Source organism: Pituophis catenifer, unplaced genomic scaffold (assembly GCF_029215685.1).
Source record: "Pituophis catenifer annectens isolate HBS135680 unplaced genomic scaffold, rPitCat1.0.hap2 SCAF_3, whole genome shotgun sequence".
NCBI lineage: Eukaryota > Metazoa > Chordata > Lepidosauria > Squamata > Colubridae > Pituophis > Pituophis catenifer.
The window spans coordinates 207,664,755-207,685,635 of record NW_027256883.1 but is presented as its reverse complement, the minus strand read 5'-3'; the positions used below and the strand labels follow the sequence as shown (position 1 = coordinate 207,685,635).

Here is a 20,881-nt window from a genome sequence, read left to right as displayed (position 1 = left end):
CGAATCTTGCCAAGGCTCAAGGTTGACTCAGCTTTCCATCCTTTCTAAGGTAGGTGAAATGAGGACCCAGTTTTGTATAAAATATACAAAAGTATGAAGGCTATTGCTTAACGCATTATAAGCCGCCCTGAGTCTTCGGAGAAGGGCGGCATATAAATCAAATTAAAAAAAAAAAAATATTGCTTAGCAATGGAAATTTTGGGCTCCATTATGGTCATAAATGAAGGAGTAACACGGGATGGAGTCATTGGAGTATTAATGGATAGACTTTAACAGTGGCTCTTTTGTGAAACAGATCTCCTGTATCAGTGGTGGGTTGCCCCCAGTTCGGACCGGTTCTATAGAACCGGTAGTAAAATCGGCGGGAGGTTCCGCCCACTGACCCTGACATCATCAGAAGCGATCTGTGCATCCGCAGAAGCGCGTGATCCTGTTGCGAACCGGTAGTAAAGGTAAGTAAACCCCACCCAGTGGTGAAATGTAAAATTTGCTACTACCGATTCTGTGGGCATGGCTTGGTGGTTGTGGGTAATATGACTGAGTGGGCGTGGCCAACTTTTTTTAAAAAAAACTTTTAAAACCATTTTTTTTCTACAACCTCTTCGGCTGAAGCGGTTGTTAAAAAATGCTTTTAAAAGCCTCTGACGATCCCAGCTGACTCGCCTGATCGGTAGAGGCTTTTCTTTTTTTTTTTTAAAGCCTCTGACGATCTCAGCTGACTTGCCTGATCAGCAGAGGCTTTATTTTTACTTTTAAAAGCATTTTTTCGGCCGAAGAGGTTGTAGAAAAAAATGCTTTTAAAAATAAAATAAAAAGCCTCTGATGATTGCGCGGCTTAGCTGGGCATGGGGGTGGGGAGGGATTTTTGCTACCGGTTCTCCGAACCACCCACCACCATCGCTACCGGATCGGGTGATCTGGTCCGAACCAGGAGCATTTCATCCCTGACCCCACCCCTGTCCTGTATTCATCCACTCAAATTGCCTTTCATTTCCTCAGATTTGGGGAAATTGTCTAAGGAAAATTGTCTGAATTCATGACTAAAAGCCTTCTAGGCTGCATATAGTCCTTTCCTCCTTCCGTTACGTAATTCAAAATCACTTGAACCTCCTCATTTTGCCGGAGTACTTCTTATTTAAAACACAGTAGCTATAGAAACAGAACATCAGCCCTTCTTGATTCTGGATAGCAGATAATTCTATCATATTCTGCTAAATATTTCAATTCTGTTACGATTGAAAACACTCTGGGGAAGCTTTTAATCCAATATCTAAGGGATGAGATTTCAGGGTGATATATATATATATTCTCTTTTGTGAGAACTAGATGAGGCAATTCTCACTAAGCCAAACCATACAGCTGCAGGTGTCAGGTTACGATATCGTCTCAAATAAATTGCATTTCCAAACAAATAGTCTTTGATGAAATCTTTCATTTATTGAGCACAACAATCTGTCCCCGAGTCCATCGTAGTCAGCCCTGACCTTCTGACCCCAAACCCTCCCTTTCCGTTCCCCAATTCTCTGCGTCTCATTGGCCATCTTCCAAGTCACTCTCCCCATATCTACTACTTCAGCTCACAGGAATGTCCCCCCTCCCAACCCATCTCCTAGGGGATAATATCTTCAGGGAAAATAAGTAGGTGAAGAGTCAAGCGTCCTCTTCTCTTCCTTATGTCAGCACTGGAGTGAATATAGCTTGGAGTGCTGACAGCAGCGGTGATTAAAATTATGCCTTCTATATTTGCACATTTGATTTGCACTTTTCTCTCTGTCCTGTTAGCCATCGTACTTTTTAATTATCCCAAGAATATAAGGAAAGAAATTAACGTGGCTTAGAACCTTGTTTATTTATTTTTGGCTGTTTTATTATTGTTTTTATAAATGTTTTTTTTTATTGTTTTAAAATGTGCATGTTGTGGAATTGTAAGCCATCCAGAGTCACTGATGGAGAGGGGCAACTATAGAAATTGAATGAATAAATCATTGTCTATCTGTCTGCACTGCAGGCTGAGGAATTCTGGGAGCTGAAGTCCACCTATTTTACAAATTGCCCAGGTTAAGAAACATTGGCTTATGGTAAGGAGTGGCTCCATTGATAACTATAGAGGACAATTGACTTCCTCAGCTATGAATTTTGTTGGATGGTTTTTAGTGTTCTTAAATGATTGCATTGTTTGGGTGTTCTTATATTATTTTTTAATTCTTTGTGAGCTGCCCGGAGTCATATATTTGAGATGGGTGGACCATATAAATGAGAAAAATAAATAAATAATGAATGAATAATAAAAAAGTAATAAATAATCACTAAGTAAAGAATAACAAATAAGTTGTATGAGCACAGCTAATAGAAGACTTAATTCCTTGCACAGAAAGGATAAATATGTCGTCTATGAAAACTGTTTAGAAAGGGGTGTAAAGCAGTATGAAGTGGTATATAAGTGTAAGTATTATTGCTATTGCTATCATGTGATGTCTCGCTTAATGACCATGTCTAAAAAGGTCAGATCTGGTCATATAACGCCTTACTTAGAAACCATACCATTTAACAATGATATTTTTTCCAGTTCCAATTATGGACATAAGTTGAATGTTACCTGTACTAAGCCATACAGGAAGGCGTGAAAGGCCAAATTTGCTCATATAATAAGTAAAATATAAATAAACACAGTTCCCATTTATATACAGCTAATTTCATACAACATACTACATTAGACTTAAAATGGTAAATAGTCCAGAGTTACTGAAAGCTGGGCAGGATATAAGTTTAATAGTTAGTCCTCGTCTTACGACCTCAATGGAGCCCCAAATTTCTGTTGCTAAGTGAGGCATTTGTTAAGTGAGTTTTGCCCCGTTTTACATCCTTCCTTGCTGCAGTTGTTAAGTGAACCACTGCAATTTGTCATACGGTTGTTAAGTGAATCTGGTTTCCTCATTGACTTTACTTTTCAGAAGGTCACAAAAGGAGATCCCACGACCTCCGGGACACTGCAACCGTCATAAGTACATGCCAGTTGCCAAACATCTGAATTTTGATTACATGACCATGGGGATGCTGCAATGGTCATAAGTGTCAAAAAGTCATCAATCATTTCAGTGCCGTCATAACTTTGAATAGTCACTACCCGAACTGTTGTTAAGTCAAGGACTACTTGCATTATTGTTGTTATAGTTATTATTGATCATCGCACAGTCAGCCAGATTGGGTTTGGCATTTTTATCCACTCATTGAGTCCTTACCAAGGACCTGGGATAGGCATATCTAGATCAGAGGTGGTATTCAGCCGGTTCGGACCAGTTCGGGCGAACCGGTAGCGGAAATCTCTATGCTGTCCTATTTAGGCACGTTTTTTAGGCCAGGCGCATGCGCGGAAGGCGCGTGAGCAAGCAAAGCGCATGCACGGAAATCCAGGCGCATGTGCCTAGGTGGCGCATGCATCACATTTTCAGTGCCGGGCGAACTGGTAGATAAATTTTGTGAATGCCACCTCTGATCTGAATGTTTGACGGCGCTACAGATATCGTGTCAGGATGGAAGCTGTTCCAAGTACAGCTGCCTTCTGCAATTGACCGGTGGAGAATTTGTCAATGTCGTCAATGGTGTTCAAGTGGTGCTCCGGTTGTTTTGGGATTGCAACCCAAGGTGCCTATTACTATTACTATTGGTACTACATTGCTTGCCTTTGCCACAGTCATTCTATTTCTATTTGTAGCTCTTTGTGTTTTGTTATTTTCTCCAATTCTTTCTCTTCTCTTCTGCTGTCTCCAGGCACTGCCACATCCACTATCTAGACCAGGGATCAGCAACTCACGGCTCTGGAGCCGCATGCGGCCCTTTCATCCCTCTGCTGTGGCTCCTTGTTGCTCAAAATATACATCACAACCGCCAATGTGTGACACCGCCGGCATGCGATTTATTGAGATTTTCGACCCCGGTAGGCCAACCATGGATACATCCCAGAAAATAAGAGTTTCAGAAGAAAACAGAACATTTAATTCAACTACATATATTAGTTTTGTGGCTGCTCAGGAAATAGTCAGGCATGGGAAGGGTTTTGTGGCTCCCGATGTTTTCTTTTCTGTGGGAATCAGGTCCAAATGGCTCTTTGGGTATTTAAGATTGCCGACCCCTGATTTAGACTTTTTTGTCTTTTTTATTGACAACTAAGTCTGGATAGTGGATGTGGCAGTGCCTGGAGACAGCAGAATAGAATCATCATCATCATTATATGGGTTAGGGTCAGTGGTGGGTTCCTCCCGGTTCGGTCCGGTTTGGCCGAGCCAGTAGCGGTGACGATATGACGTCACCGAATCGGTTCTCTCCCCCTGCCCTCCCCCCCATCCACGTTATTCTTACCTTTTATTTGGTCCCACCCCCAATCTATTGCTGCCTCCTGAGTCCCAGCTGATGACTAGAGGGAAAAAAACTGTTTAAACTCTTGCCCCGGGGCTTCAAAGGGCCATCCTACAGCTGATCAGTGTTAAAAGCAAACAAATGAGTCGGGTCGTAAGTGCTAGGACTGGTCGTAAGTGCGAGGACCTTCTAGAAATGACTCTGACCAGCTAGCCACGCCCACCTAGTCACATGACCTCCAAGCTACGCCCACAGAACTGGTAGTAAAAAATTTAGAACCCACCCCTGGTTAGGGTATGTATTGTAATATGTGTTGGAAAGGAAGCTGTAGACTTAGTAAGTTGTATGTGCAGGCAATGACATGAATTCATCATTTAGCTTAATTTGTGGAGGGTGGGGGGCACAGCATCATTTGTATCCCCTTAATCTAGATGCAGGTTCTCTGTGTTGTGTGAACTCAACCCTCAGGTTGTTAAGCAGGTTTGCATCGCACAGTCAGCGAGGAATTTGGCATAAAAAATGGCTTACGGGTTCTCCGCGAGGCCCAGCGCTCCCAGCAGCTCCGTTTGGACCTGGAGGACCCTGGAAAAAGAAAACGAGAATTTTCTAGAAGACATCAATGACACCCAAGGAAGACCAATCAAGTCCTTTAGCAAGGCAGTGCATACAGATAGTCCTCGATTTATGACCGCAATTGAGCTGTTGCTAAGTAAGATAGTTGTTAAGTTATTTTGCCCCATTTTACGACCTTTCTTGCCACAGTTGTTAGGTGAATCACTGCACTGGGAGACTTAATTCCTTGCACAAAAAGAAAGAGCAAATATGCTGGCTCTGTAAACTGCTTAGAGAGGGCTGTAAAGCAGTATGAAGCAGTATATAAGTCTAAGTGCTATTGCCATTTAGCTATATAGATAATTTCGTACAACATACTACATTAGACTTAAATTGTAAACAGTCCAGTCACTAAAAGCTGAGCAGGATATAAATGTAACAGGTAGTCCTCAACTTACGATGTCAATTGAGGCATTTGTTACGCGAATTTTGCCCCATTTTACAACCTTTCTTGCCACAGTTGTTAAGTGAATCACTGAACTGAGTAACACCGTTGCTAAGTGAATCTGGCTTCCCCATTGACTTTGCTGGACAGAAGGCCACAAAAGCGGATCACATAACCCCAGGACACTGAAACTGTCATAAATATGAACCAGTTGCTAAACCGTCATAAATGTAAACCAGCTACAACCAATGGTTGTAAGTGTGAAAATCGGTCGTAAGCCACATTGTTCAACGCCGTTGTAACTTTGAATGGTCACTAAATGAACTGTTGTAAATCAAGGACTACCTGTGTTGCTTATCCCTAAAGCAAGTAAGTTGATAGGTACATAACACAGACCAGAGGTGGCATTCAGCTGGTTCAGACCAGTTCAACCGAACTGGTAGCGGAAATTGGAGGTGAGCCTGCCCACCCTCCCCGGCTCTATGCCATTCTATTTAGGCACGTTTTTGAGGCCAGGTGCATGCGCAGAAGGTGCGTGCGCAAGCAAAGCACATGCACAGAAGCCCGGGTGCACGCGTGGAAGGCAGGCCCGTGTGCGAACTGGGCGTGCACGCACATGAAGCGAGCATGCACGTGGCAAACCAGTAGTAACATATTGTGAAACCCACCACTGACACAGACCATTCAGCCAGTTCAGACCGGTTCCGACTGGTTCACCTGAACTGGTAGCGGAAATCGCAAGTGAGCCCACCCACCCTCCCTGGCTCTATGCCAACCTATTAAGGCACGTTTTTGAGGCCAGGTGCATGCATGGAAGGTGTGCGCCCAAGCAAAGCACATGCACGGGAGCCTAGGTGCATACGCAGAAGGCAGGCACGCGTGTGAACTGGGCATGCACACGCACGAAGCGAGCATGCATGTGGTGAACCAGTAGTAACATAATGTGAAACCCACCGCTGACACAGACCATTTTAAACAACAACACCACCAGACATGGAAAGTGGGAATTACACTTACTGCATCACCCTTTGGACCTCGGAAACCTTGATGGCCTCTGTCACCACGGGACCCCTGAAATGGTTAAACAGAATCCATTACACATCACCTCCTCCCCACTAGTACCAGCCGATTTACCCCAAAGTAAAATAATATTTGTCCTTCTGAGAGCGCGGCATCCTAAAATCAGCACTTAAATGAGTCCTCCCACTCAAAACAACATACATGGAAAAATAAGTTGTGTGTTTGCATCTTCTTTGCAGGAGGAGGTTCGAAGAGAAGAGAATAGCTCAGGATTGAGAGGAGAGGTTCTTGGTGCTCTCTGAGCTTGGTTGTTTCCTTGTAGTCGTTTCATTACCAGACTAGGTAACATCATCAGTGCGGGTGAGTGTTGGGTTTGCTCCTTGTTTATAGATGGGCGATTGCCCTGTCAGTGTTGGTGGGGATCTCTATGGAGATTCTCAATCATTCAGATCATGGCTGTCCCAACGGTGCTTTTCAAAAGGCAATTGGACTTTTGGGTTGTTTTATATATTTATTATTAGTCCAATTTATATGCCGCCCTTCTCCGTAGACTCAGGGCGGCTTACAATACATTATAGCAATAGCCTGCATACTTTTATGTATATACCTGCTTATTAGGGCTTTCGGCCCCCCCTAAGCGGGGTTGTTCTATACAAAGCTGGCTTATTGCCCCCACAATCCGGGTCCTCAATTTACCTACCTCGAAAGGATGGAAAGCTGAGTCAACCTTGAGCCTGGTGAGATTTGAACTCGCACTAATTGCAGGCAGCTGGCAGCTAAATGCTAGCACTTAACAGCACTTAGTCCGCTGCACCACCGAGGCTGTTTTTTTCTTGAAAACATTTCACTTCTCATCCAAGAAGCCAGAACTGAAAAAGCTTCCTGGATGAGAATCTCATTGGCCTTTTCTGATCTACAACAGCTTCCAGAAATCATTTTAACTGGTAGCAATGGAGCTAAATTTGGTGCTTGCCGAATGTCAGTCTTGTGCTCCCTTATATCTTAAACAGACTAAAAGACTTGAAGGTCATCTAGTCCAACCCCCTGCTCAAGCAGGAGACCCTATACCATTCCAGACAAGTGGCTGTCCAGTTTCTTCTTAAAAACTTCCAGTGTTGGAGCATTCACAACTTCTGGAGGCAAGTTGTTCCACTGATTAATTGTTCTGACTGTCAGGAAATTTCTCCTTAGTTCTAGGTTGCTTCTCTCCTTGATTAGTTTCCACCTGTTGCTTCTTGCCCTGTCTTCAGTGCTTTGGAGAATAGTTTCACCCCCTATTCTTTGTGGAAGCCCCTCAAACATTGGAACACTGCTATCAGGTCATGTTTGCATATACAGCAGTGGCCAAAATTGTGAAAACCTTTTGAGAAAAGTGTATTTCCTAAAACTAACTAATAACACTTTTTTTTGTAGTAGTACCATAAAATTATATATCAATGGAAAGATAATTTAATCAAGAATGTAATGCAATAACTTTTATGAAGGATTTGCTATTAGAATAGCAGTTACAGGATAAAGAAGAAAAGTGAAACACGTAGAAAAAAATGAGATATACAAAAATTATCACCATAGAAAAAACGAAATATACCATACAAAAATTATCACCATGTCAGCTAATCCTTAGTTGGGTAACCTTTAGCATGAATTACGGCCTTACAACGTCTTCCCATGGAGGGAACCAAGTCTTTGAGTTCTGCAGCTGTTATAATGTGAAACCAAGATTGAATGATGGCTTATATTAACTGGGTTTTATGGCTAGGTCGTTTCTGACTAACAAATTTCTTTAGTTGGCTCCATAGATTTTCAATTGGGTTAAGGTCTGGGCTATTCCCAGGCCATTCCAGCAGTGGAATAGGATTATCTTGAAACTCCCCCCCCAAAAAAAGTGGTGTTATTATTTTTTATTTATTTATTTATTTATTTATTTTTATTTTTATTTTATTCATTTTTATATGCCACCCTTCTCCGGAGACTCAGGGCGGCTTACAATGCTTTAAGCAATAGTCTTCATACTTTTGTATATTTTATATAAAGTCAGCTTATTGCCCCCACAAACCGGGTCCTCATTTTACCTACCTTAGAAAGAATGGAAGGCTGAGTCGACCTTGAGCCTGGTGAGAATTGAACTCGCAGTAATTGCAGGCAGCTGGATATTAAATGCTGCCTTAGTAGGAGGCATTAGCCTCCTACGCCACTCAGGCTCCTCAAAAATTAGCCATCAAACCTCAAAAATACGCTTTTCCCAAAAGGTTTCCACAATTTTGGCCATTACTGTAATGTGGGCTCTTGGGGGCGTGGGGGGAATGCAATATAAAAAGAAAACCTACCGCTTTCCCTGGAGGCCCTGGCATTCCAGGCTGCCCTCTGAATCCAATGTCTCCCTGAAATCAAGAAAACAGGACAATATAATCTTTGCCCAACAGGGGAAAAAACCTTAATTAATCAACAAAAGACAGAAAGGGACTCGGAGAAATCTTTTGTGCCATTCCTGTATGAGAGGCACCCCCTCACAAGCCAGCGAGATAGTTATATAACTAAATTTCTGAGGTAGTAATTTTAGCATGTTGTAACACTCTGCCCACAACAGTTCTGGAGGTTTGTTATAAAAAAGTATGAGATGAGTGTCAACTCGCAAAGCATCCCTGACCTGCTCTCGAGTTGCCATAGGCCAGGGGGGATGGGAAACCGGTGAAATGGCACAGCAGCCAAAGACAGATGCACATTCCACGCTTATCTCTCTCAAGGCTGTATCCCAGGGTTACCTACAGTAGCCGAAGGGGAGTGACATCTCCAACCCACGAAATTGCTTCGTTGGTGAATGTGATTGATGACACACCCTGGGGGGGGGGGAAACAGGGTCATAATTGGAGCATAAATTACATAGGGTCAGAGCTGGCTTCACTTGGGAACATGGCGACATGAAGCTCCTAATAAATAACTGGATTTCTTTTGAAGCTTGGCTCATGATTTAATTAGGGCATCTGTTGGAACTGTGACAATGAGATTGTGACCCTGTGGACAAGGGATTATTGAAACTACATCTTATATCCTGTTGTGTTGTTCCCTCTATGGCAGGGGTGTCAAATTTGATTTCATTGAGGGCCTCATCAGGGTTGTGTTTGAATTTGGGAGGGGGGCTGGGGGAACATGGCCAGGGTGGGCGTGACCAGCTTGACGTCACTCATCTCAGGGGCGCCTGTGGTGGCCTGAGACCCTCTGCAAGGGAAAACGGGCTCCTGAGTTCCGTTTTTGGTTGTGACTGCCTCCTGTCAGCGAAAATGGAGCTCATGCGGCCCTCCCAATCTCCATTTTCACTAGCAGAGGCACCGCGGACCAGTCTTTCGTTGTTTCCAGGGTGGCCCCACGGGCCAGATCTGGCCCCCGGGCTTTAAGTTTGACATCCCTGCTCTATGGGGACTCACGGACTCGTAACGCCTTACCTGATTAAATCTTACCTGGAAACTTCGATCATTTTTATATAAAACAACTACTGTTGGATCAATGTGATTCAGTTTCTCTGGACAGAGTTAGGTTTTGTTACACTGTTTGTAAAATTAGGCCGACTTTGGTCAACCTTGATTTCGCCATCAATTCTAATATATTACTATGCCTTGTTCTATTCGGTTCTGTTCAATTTTTGTTTTATTTTAATTTTTAACATTATGTGCTGGTCCGTGACTGTAATGAAGATTGAAACTGAAATTATAAGAAGCCAATACTATAATTATTACTATCCCCATAATCCTGATGGAAGAACAACTAGGGCAGTGATGGCGAACCTTTTTGCCATCGTGTGCCAAAAGTGGGGGGAGTACGGTGTGGTTGCGCGTGTGCGTGCCCACACCCATAATTCTATGCGCCCTGTCCCCCCACGCATACGTGCATGACCCCCACCATGGTCCCCCCGCTTTTGGCATGTGATGGCACGGTGGGTTCAGTAGGCCCATTTTTCGCCCTCCCCAGGCTCCAGAGGCTTTCTAGGAGCCTGGGGAGGGTGAAAACAGCCTTCCCCACCACCCCCGGAGGCCCTTCAAAGGCCGGAAAAAGCCCATTTGCTGACTTCCGGTGGGCCCAGAAGGCCCGAAAAATCAGCTGGCCAGCATGCGCACGTGTGCTGGAGCTGAGCTAGGGCAACGCTCGCGTGCCCACCAATATGGCTCCGTGTGCCACCTGTGGCACGCATGCCATAGGTTCGCCATCACGGAACTAGGGGATGCCCCAGATCTTTAGTTAGTTAGGTCAAGTTGTGGCCCAAACTTGAAAACTTTCCTGTTTCTGTGCAAATATCTTTTGCAAGCAATTTTGGTCAAGAAAACACAGAGAGATTAAGGATGGTGTCCAACTTACCCTGTCGCCAATAAGACCGATTGGCCCAACTTCTCCACTTAATCCTCGGGGACCCTGAAAATGAGGACCAATTCAAGATAAAGCATGGCTGATTTATTAATTTATGAGATTTTGATCCTGCTTTTATTACTTTAAAATTAAAAAATTCAGCTTCTTCTACCTGCAATCCAATGTTACCAGGAGGCCCTGCTGGGCCTGGCGGCCCTCGCAAACCCTGAAAAAAAAAAAAAAAGAAAGAAAGCGTTTAAGACGAGAGTCAGTCAAGAGTCCTCCAAAAAGAAGCTGCCTTCGGAAGTTGTGGGTGCCCCATTACTGGAGGCTTTCTAGAAGATACTGGACAGCCCCTTGTCAGAAATGGTATGTGATGACCCAGGGCACAGCACAGAGATAACACAAAATTCGGCAGTTCAAACTGCTCCTTTAGTGCTCCAAAGCTCCCCAAACACTCCCACGTTTCTGGCAAGTCCCAGAGCAGAGTGAGAACAAACCCCCATACAAACCTCAAGCAGCCTCTGGCTGCAATTAGTCCAGCCCAGCGCTGTCTGCACCAAGGCTACATGGCAATAAATCCCAAATGTCTTTGGCAAAACAAGAGTCAAGCAAGGAGTTCAGGGAGCAAAAGATTCAGATAATTAGTCCAGAAAGCCAACAAGGAATGCAAGGATTCTTGGCAAGTTCAAATGTCGGCACACAACATTTCAGGAACTCAGCGTTTGTTTCTGACAAATACTCCTCTCCATGGCGTCTCCTTAAGTCTCATTCCCCAGGTGTGCCTGGTAAAGCTGGATGGAGCACTCTCCTCGCGTGTGGCCTGCTCTGTCTGCACCGATCCCGCCTTCTCTGCACTCTCCGAGCCCTTGCATCAGGAGGGGGTGGTTCTTACTCCTTGTCTGAGCTCTGTCTCTCCTCCCTGCCTGCAGGTCTTGCTAATTCCGAACAGCCTTGCCTGGACTGACTCTGCCCTTCCCCAGTTTCCTCCAAGGCCAACGGAGCTGCCCTCTCATTCACTGTCAGTTCTTGTTCCAGCTCATCTTCTGCCGCAGATTCAGACTCCGACGGAGGCATGACATGGTATAGGGCAGGGGTCAGCAACCTGTGGCTCTTTCACCCTTCTGCTGCAGTTCCCCATCACTTAAAATATGCATCACAACCACCAATGTGTGACACCCACTGGCACGCAATTATTGAGCTTTTCAACCCCCGGTAGGCCAACCATGGATAAATCCAAGAAAAGAAAAGTTTCAGAAGAAAACAGAACGTTTAATTCAACTACATATGTTAGTTTTGTGGCCGCTCGAGAAATAGTCAGGCACAGGAAGGGTTTTGTGGCTCCCGGTGTTTTCTTTTCTGTGGGAAACGGGCCCAAGTGGCTCTTTGAGTGTTTAAGGTTGCAGACCCCTGGTATAGGGTCTCCTGCTTGAGCAGGGGGTTGGTCTAGATGACCTCCAAGGTCCCTTCCAACAGCTCACATTTTGTAAGAACTGTTTTTAGGGACAGAAACAGTTATCCTGTGCTCAGGCACCTCATTTCTTGGCGAGGCCAGATGTAAGTAGGAAAGTTCACAGACCTTTCCATTAGAAAGAAACTCTACAATGCAACGAAGATCCTTACCTTCTCCCCATCTTTGCCAACTTCTCCTGCTTCTCCTTTCTCACCGGTGTGCCCCTAAAAAAGAAAAGCAAAAGGAATCAGAATCCCATTTCGGAAGCTCCGAAACTGTTCAGAAAACCCAACCTCCTCAAAAAAGGTTACTATTATGCAGAAGTGATATTCAGCCAGTACTGACTGGTTCTGGAGAACCGGTAGCAGAAATGTTGAGTAGTTCAGAATACCACCTCTGACTGGCCCCACCCCCATCTATTCACTGCCTCCCGAGTCCCAGCTGATCAGCTGGGTCTTTTTTTGTTGCCCTGTACACAGAGCTGGAGAGCAGGTTAGCGGGGTGGGGAGGAAATGGAGATTTTACAGTATCCTTCCCCTGGAGTGGGGTGGGAATGGAGATTTTACAGTATCCTTCCCCCTAAACTGGGGTGGAAATGGAGATTTTATAGCATCCTTCCCCTGGAGTGGGGTGGAAATGGAGATTTTGCAGTATCCTTCCACCTAAAGTGGGGTGGAAATGGAGATTCTATAGTATCCTTCCCCTGGAGTGGGGTGGAAATTGAGATTTTACAATATCCTTTCCCTGGAGTGGTGTGGGCATGGAGATTTTGCAGTATCCTTCTCCTGCCATGCCCACTAAGCCACGCCCACAGAACCGGTAGCAAATTTTTTTGAATCCCACTGCTGCTATTATGTCTACGGAATCACCGAAGAAAAAAATTTCCTTTCTATTTCCGATGTGAACATTGAGAACTAGAGGAGTTGACAAAGCGGAAAATGCCATCGGCCTTTGTGGCCTTTGTAAATTATTTAGATCATCATTACAGGTAGGCCTCGACTTATGACTGCAATTGAGGCCAGAATTTCTGTGGCTAAGCAAGGCAATTGTTAAGCGATTGGTACTTGTAAGCTCTAGGGTTCTAATTACTTCTCCATCAAGAACGCAGAGTTTCATCTATCTAGCTCAGCATTTTGCTGCCGACAGAGGCCATGTAGATGCTTCCAGATAGTTTACAAAAGGCAGGAAGAAACAAATCACAGTGTCAGAATTGCCACCTCAGGCCTGCGCTTGGCGTCAATCTGCCATGAACCCGGGGGGAGGGGGAAAGGGAGAGAGAATGCTTGGGGGAAAGTGAAAGTAATGGAAATGAGTATGCCTCTCAGAGAAAGCACTTCAAGGTCATTTCCATGGGAGAAGAATGCAGCTGCAAGACAATTTAAACTCAGAGTGTCCGTTTCTAAAATATTTTGTTTCAAATTGATTGGACGATGAGGGAACCAGCATTGTCCAATCAATTAGAGTTTTGGTGCGCGAACTTCAGTTCTGGCTTTGCTTTATTGTATTCCACTTGACGTTCAGTAAACTATACCTTTCTCAACAAATGGAGTTAAGGATCGCTCTTGTTTAAAGGCTCAAGCTGAGGCAAAACTGACACACAGACTGTTGCTAATGACCCATTAGCATCTGATAAAGATTTCCCAGGCAGAGAATATATCTCAGGGAGTCTTCAGTTTAATTAAAAAGTACTCCGTACCTTGAATCCTGGTATTCCTGGTGGTCCTGGAAGGCCCGGTGGACAGAGCGATGAACACTATATTCCAAACAAACCAGAAATTAATACCAGAGTTATAAAATAATCCACAAGACGGTCACTTTTCATCAGTAGGTAGTGCTCACTTACTGATCTCAACTGGGACTGGCAGCTCCATTGCTTAACAACATAGTTGTTAAGTGAAACATCACGTGACAGTGCCAACTTATTTCTGGCTGGGGTGTTAACTGAATCACTTGTGGTCATTAAGAGCGATGTCATGTGACCAAGACTTGTGACTTTCTGCTGGCTTCCCCAATGATTTTGCTTGTTGGGAAGTCGGCTGTGAAGATCACAAATGGCAGATCACATGACCTTGCGATGTTGTGTCCATTGGGATGGTGAGCCATTTGCATCCAAATTGCGATCATGTGACTGAGGGGATGCTGCAATGATGGCTACAAGCTTGAGGACCAGCTGTAAATCTCCTTTTTTGGCGTTTGTGTGATTTCAAACAATCACTGAACGAATGATTAGTAAATGAGGACCATCTGTAGTAATTCAGTCACCAGGCAATCAAGATAATTGGATTACTGTAGATTTCATTTAGCTTTGTTCAAGATGGATTAAGAGTTTTAGGATTTTCAGAGAGCCAATCTACAACCTAGGTAAAGGTAAATGTTCCCCTCGCACATATGTGCTAGTCGTTCCCAACTCTAGGGGCAGTGCTCATCTCCGTTTCTAAGCCGAAGACCCAACGCTGTCCGAAGACGTCTCCGTGGTCATGTGGCCGGCATGACTAAACACCAAAGGCGCACAGAACGCTGTTACCTTCCCACCAAAGGTGGTCCCTATTTTTCTACTTGCATTTTTTACATGCTTTCGAACTGCTAGGTTGGCAGAAACTGGGACAAGTAACGGGAGCTCATCCCGTTACGCGGCACTAGGGATTCGAACCGCTGAACTGCCAACCTTTCGATCGACAAGCTCAGTATCTTAGCCACTAAACCACCGCATCCCTAATGTAGAATCTACAACCTACAGGGCTTTAAAATGGGAAGCATTTATATTTTCCTTACTGATTTTATCTTAGTAATATTCCTTTCCAGAATTGATAGTATTTCTACTAATAATACCATATTCTAATTTCAGGCAGAGAAGAGGAAAGAGGGGAATTGCTGCTGTTTTCTGCCTAACTTCTGTAAGATTTTTTTTTCAGTAAGATGGCAGAAAGAATTTTTAAACTTCTCATTGAGTAGCAATTAGGTAGCTGAAGAGTTTGTCAAAACAACAGATGTGAAGTCTTGCAATGCTGTTTGCTACCCTCCCATTAGTGTCATGTTTATTTTATCATGAAGAATCAAAACATTTTTCCTCAAAATATAAAGCACAGCAGCCCTCTCCCCGTGGAAAGATGTTATCGCTCATGGGAAAAATATATAGCAAAATATATTTGATCTTTTTTATTTCCAAGGTTAACTGGAAAGGGCAAGGGAAGGAGGAAGGAAGGAAGGAGGGAGGGAGGGGGGAGGAAAGAAGGAATGAGAAGAGGAAGGGTAAAAGGAGGAAGGGAGGGAATGAAGGAAGGAAGGAAGGAAGAAAGATAGAAAGGAGCAGAAGCAGGACAAAAAGGGAGGGGGAGAGGAAAGAAGGAATGAGAAGAGGAAGAGGAAAAGGAGGAAGGAAAGAAGGAAGGCAGGAAGGAAGGAGCAGAAGCAGGACAAAAAGGGAGGGGGAGAGGAAAGAAGGAATGAGAAGAGGAAGGGGAAAAGGAGGGAGGGAGGGGAGGAGGAGAAGGGAAAACATAAAAAAGGGGGAAGGGATAGAGGAAAGAGGGAAGGAGGAACAGGAAGAAAAGGAAGTTTATACTACCTCAAAACTCACATCCTGGATCTCTTTTGAAAACATATTGATTCATCATTTCGGCATATATTTCTTATCTTTCTGGTGCTGCAAAACGCTGCAAAGGGCAGCTTGCGACTAGCCAAAATTAGTTTCATAAAACCTCATAGTGAAAAATGATCCACCAACTATTCAAGGCGAGAAAGTCATCATTAAAACTAAAATGATACTACGGTAATTCTTATTGACGTAATTTTTTTTTTTTCAGAAGACTTATAAGGCAGTCCATTTTACAGTATACTGTATGCAGTCCTGCTGGGCATTCACACAATTGCAGCTTTCTCCTGTTAAACAAGAATACCTGTTCTCTTTTCTCTGACATTATTACTATTAAATTTATTTGCCACCTATCTCATCACCCTTGATTTTCATGTTCTAGCTGGTGTTCCTACTCAGTCAAGCTTCCTAAAACAGCTCACTTAGTCCCGAGTATCTTGGGCTCTCCAGTACTAATGATCAGCTTTCATTCATGTGTCCATACAACCCTGTGAGGTGAGAGTTCATTGTGATTTCCCCTTATGTCACAGTAGCTGGCTCTGCACTGCTGACTATGTGTGGGATCCCAAGCTAAGTAGGGTCAGACCTGATTAGTATTTGGATGGGTTATTTCTTCAATTCTCTCATCCCAGACTGGAGAACTGAAGACATATTTATTTGATTATTTATATCCCACCTTTATTACTTTGGGGGGAAAAAAACCCTCAAGGGAGTGAACATATCTAATAAACTTTCCTTCCCCTATTTTCTCCACAGCAACAACCCTCTGAGGTAGGTTGGGCTGAGAGAGAATGACTGGCCCAAGATCACTCAGCAGCTTTTCATGCCTAAGGCGGGACTAGAACTCACAGTCTCCTGTCAATTGGTCCAAAGTTACCTAGCAGTTTTCATGTCTAAGGCGGGATTAGAACTCACAGTCTCCTGGTGATTGGCCCAAAGTCACCCAGTTGCCTTTCATGACTAAGGCGGGGCTAGAACTCAGTCTCCTGGTGATTGGCCCAAAGTCACCCAGTTGCCTTTCATGCCTAAGGCGGGGCTAGAACTCAGTCTCCTGGTGATTGGCCCAAAGTCACCCAGTTGCCTTTTATGCCTAAGGTCGGGCTAGAACTCACAGTCTCCTGGTGATTGGTCCAAAGTTACCTAGCAGTTTTCATGTCTAAGGCGGGATTAGAACTCACAGTCTCCTGGTGATTGGCCCAAAGTCACCCAGTTGCCTTTCATGACTAAGGCGGGGCTAGAACTCAGTCTCCTGGTGATTGGCCCAAAGTCACCCAGTTGCCTTTCATGCCTAAGGCGGGGCTAGAACTCAGTCTCCTGGTGATTGGCCCAAAGTCACCCAGTTGCCTTTTATGCCTAAGGTCGGGCTAGAACTCACAGTCTCCTGGTGATTGGTCCAAAGATACCTAGCAGCTTTCATGTCTAAGGTGGGATTAGAACTCACAGTCTCCTGGTGATTGGCCCAAAGTCACCCAATAGCTTTCATGCCTAACGCAGGACTAGAACTCACAGTCTCCTGGTGAGAACCAAGGACCATATAGTTCACCCTGAGCTACAAATATTCCCTTCTATTGATAGGGTACAATTTTGCACCACTGTAAAGGAGATTCATTTCAACAGACTTTGCCTAGTGCCTAAATTAGTCTTCCTCAGCCTTGGCAACATGAAGAGGCATGGACTTCAACTCCCAGAAGTCCCTAGTCAGCTATGGCTGGCTGGGAATTCTGGAAGTTGAAGTCCATGCCTCTTCAAGTGGCCAAGGTTGAGAAACACTGGTTTAAATAAACAATGTTGATGTTTGAATATGCCAACTAAATAAGATCCCACACAGAAACCTGAAAAGTGGAAAAATACGCACCTGAAGATCTCTAGTATGGTCAAACGCTCCAGGGAGACCCTGCAACAAGGAAAATGCAGCATGTTACATATGGAGTATAGCAGTAGTGAAATATAAAATTTGTTACTACCGGTTCTGTGGGCGTGGCTTGGTGGTGGTGGGGGTAATGTGACTGGGTGGGCGTGGCCAACTTTTTTTTTTTACTTTTAAAAGCATTTTTTCTACAACCTTAAGAGGTTGCAGGAAAAAAATGCTTTTAAAAGCCTCTGACGATCCCAGCTGAGCTGCACGATCATCAGAGGCTTTTTTTTTTTTTACTTTTAAAAGCATTTTTTTCGGCCGAAGAGGTTGTAGAAAAAATGCTTTTAAAAGTTAAAAAAAAGCCTCTGATGACCGCGTGGCTCAGCTGGGCATGGGGTGGGGGGGGGCAGGGATTTTTGCTACCGGTTCCCTGAACCACCTGCCGCCATCACTACTGGATCGGTAGCGTCATCAAAGAAAAGTCATCAAAGAAACATCATCAAAAAAAAGTCCAGTTGCCTCCTGAAAAAGCACCTTTGGGATGACTGTGAATCTCTACAGACTTTCTTCTGTTTAAGACATGATATTGTAAGAAAGAGGCCTATAAAAGGACAGGGAAGCGGATTTGGGTTCTGGACAGCTGTGCTAGCAACTTTCAGCAATGCTTGATCTAAAATAGGAGTCCTCACCACCACCACTCCCACGGGCTGTGAGCCATTTGGAACTGGGCTGTGGAAGCAGCCAGCAAGCACGTATGCATATCCCCATTTGTGCGAGCAGCGGGCGAGCGCATATGTGCAAGCTCCATTTGTGTGAGCGGTGGGCACACTTGCCTGATGCTCGTGCAAATGGAGCTGCGTGCGCACACGCTTGCCAGCCACTCGCGCGGAATCATCCTCTCTCCCCCAGTGGTGGGATTCAAAATGTTTTACTACCGGTTCTGTGGGCGTGGCTTGGTGGGCGTGGCATGGCTTGGTGGCATGGCTTGGTGGGTGTGGTAGGGGAAGGTTACTGCAAAATCCCCATTTCCTCCCGATCAGCTGGGACTCGGGAGGCAGAGAATAGATGGGGGCGGGGCCAGCCAGAGGTGGTATTTACCGGTTCTCCGAACTACTCAAAATTTCTGCTACTGGTTCTCCAGAACTGGTCAGAACCTGCTGAATACCACCTCTGCTCTCCCCCCACAACCCTCTCGGTCCACAAATCCTGAAAGGTTGGGGAACTCTGATCTAAAACAAATCTTAACTTACAGGTGGTCCCGGAGCTCCTGGTGATCCAGAAAAACCCGGAAGCCCAGACGGTCCCTAAATAGAAGAAGAAATAAAATCAGTTCCAAAGCAGACACTTTCAACTGACATTATATTTAATGATTTATGGAAAGCATCTTTATCTAGTTTACTGACTGGCAGAATGGGAGTTGTGTCTATTTACCGGTATATTTTACTTATTATATCTGAGCAAATTTGGCTTTCACCCCCTTCCCATATATGGTTTAGTAGTAAGGTAGTCCTCGACTTATGACTATATTTGGAACTGGAAAAAATTCATTGTTAAGTGGTGTGGTTGTTAAGTGAGACGTGATATGGCCAGATCTGATTTTGCAATCTTTTTAGCCATGGTCATTAAGCGAGACATCAAATGATAGCAATAGCACTTAAGACTTATATACAGCTTCACAGTGCTTTTACAGCCCTCTCTAAGAGGTTTACAGACTCAGCCTATTGCCCCCAACAATCTGGGTCCTCATTTGACTGACCTCGGACGGATGGAAGGCTGAATCAACCTTGACCCGGTAAGGATTGGACTCCAGACTGTGGGCAGAGTTAGCCTGCAATACTGCATTCTAACCACTGCGCCAACACGGCTCATGATTTATGACCTTCCCTAACAGCATCCCATGCTGTGGTTGTCGGAAGTCAGCCAGGAAGGTCGGAAATAGCAATCATGTGTCCCTGGAACACTGCACCTATCTTAAATACATGCCAATTGCCATGCACCTGAATCGTAATCATATGGTCATGGGGATGCTGCGATGGTCATAAGTGTGATTGTCACTTTGTAACATTGAAAACTCGTTAAATGAATGGTCGTATCTCGAGAACTACCTGTAGCAATTTCCAGTAGTGCAAATAAAAGCTGAATAAATGTAATCTTAGCCTACCAAGAGCCTTGGTGGCGCAGCAGACTAAAGCGCTGTTAAGTAACACCAGCTGCCTGCAATTACTGCAAGTTCAAATCTCACCAGGTTCAAGGTTGACTCAGCCTTCCATCCTTCCGAGGTAGGTAAAATGAGGACCCGGATTGTGGGGGCAATAAGCTGACTTTGTATAAAAAAGAACACCGCTTGTGGGGGCCGAAAGCCCTACTAAGCAGGTATATACAAAAGTATGAAGGCTTAATGCATTGTAAGCTTAATGCATTGTAAGCCGCCCTGAGTCTCCGGAGAAGGGCGGCATATAAATCGAACCAATAAATAAACAATAAATAAACTCTTTTAAAGGACACCACGATCTACAAGCCAGCATATTAAATTATAATTATTTATTAAATGTATAGGCCTCTCGTCTTGCGGTTTGAGGTGACTCTGAAATGTCTCAGCTTTAGTCCAAAGAACCAGCTGCCAGCCTCTAATGGAGGACAATTTTTGGGAAAATTTTTGGTCCTTGGTGCTCTCTGAACTTGGTTGTTTTCTTGCAGATGTTTCAATACCAAACTAGGTAACATCATCAGTGCTAGAAGGAAATGGGGATTGCTGTCTGTTTATATACAGACAAGTGGCTCGCCCTTACTGTAAACACAGCCTAATAACCCAACCACCAAGAGCACTATCACCAACAACTGCATGTAAACAGAGAACCAAATCCTACTGTCTTCTAGCACTGATGATGTTACCTAGTTGGGTAATGAAACGTCTGCCAAAAAACAACCAACTCAGAGACTACCAAGGACCCCACAGTTCAACCTTGAGATACAAATATTCTCTTCTATCGAGATCACAAGCAGTTCTTGGAAGACCTTAAATCTCCATTCTGTATTGTTCAGATGCTCCCCAAATGGCAAGGGGGTAGGAAGAAATTGCATGGTAATAATATCCTAGATGGAAGTTTATCCAGTAATGGGATTCAAATAATTTAACAACCAGCTCGCCTAGGGTCATGTTGGCTGTCATGGGAGGCATGGCTCATCCCCATCCTCCAGCTCCGCCGCACAAGCAGGACAAGCCTCCCGCGACAGCCAACCTGATCCTGGATGAATTGGTTGTTAAATTACCCACCC

General features: G+C 44.5%; 1 protein-coding gene across 1 annotated transcript in view; it reads right to left on the bottom strand.

Annotated features, from left to right (window-relative positions):
- The window catches only part of COL9A3 (collagen type IX alpha 3 chain), a 43,550-nt gene extending 34,829 nt beyond the window's left edge, over positions 1-8,721 (bottom strand). The window contains exons 1-3 of the mRNA XM_070940127.1: positions 8,698-8,721; positions 6,368-6,421; positions 4,882-4,935 (exon numbers count right to left, since the gene is read on the bottom strand). Coding sequence (XP_070796228.1) covers positions 4,882-4,935; positions 6,368-6,421; positions 8,698-8,721 — 132 coding nt within the window. The remainder of the gene's footprint in view (positions 1-4,881; positions 4,936-6,367; positions 6,422-8,697) is intronic.
- Positions 8,722-20,881: the final 12,160 nt, after the last annotated feature.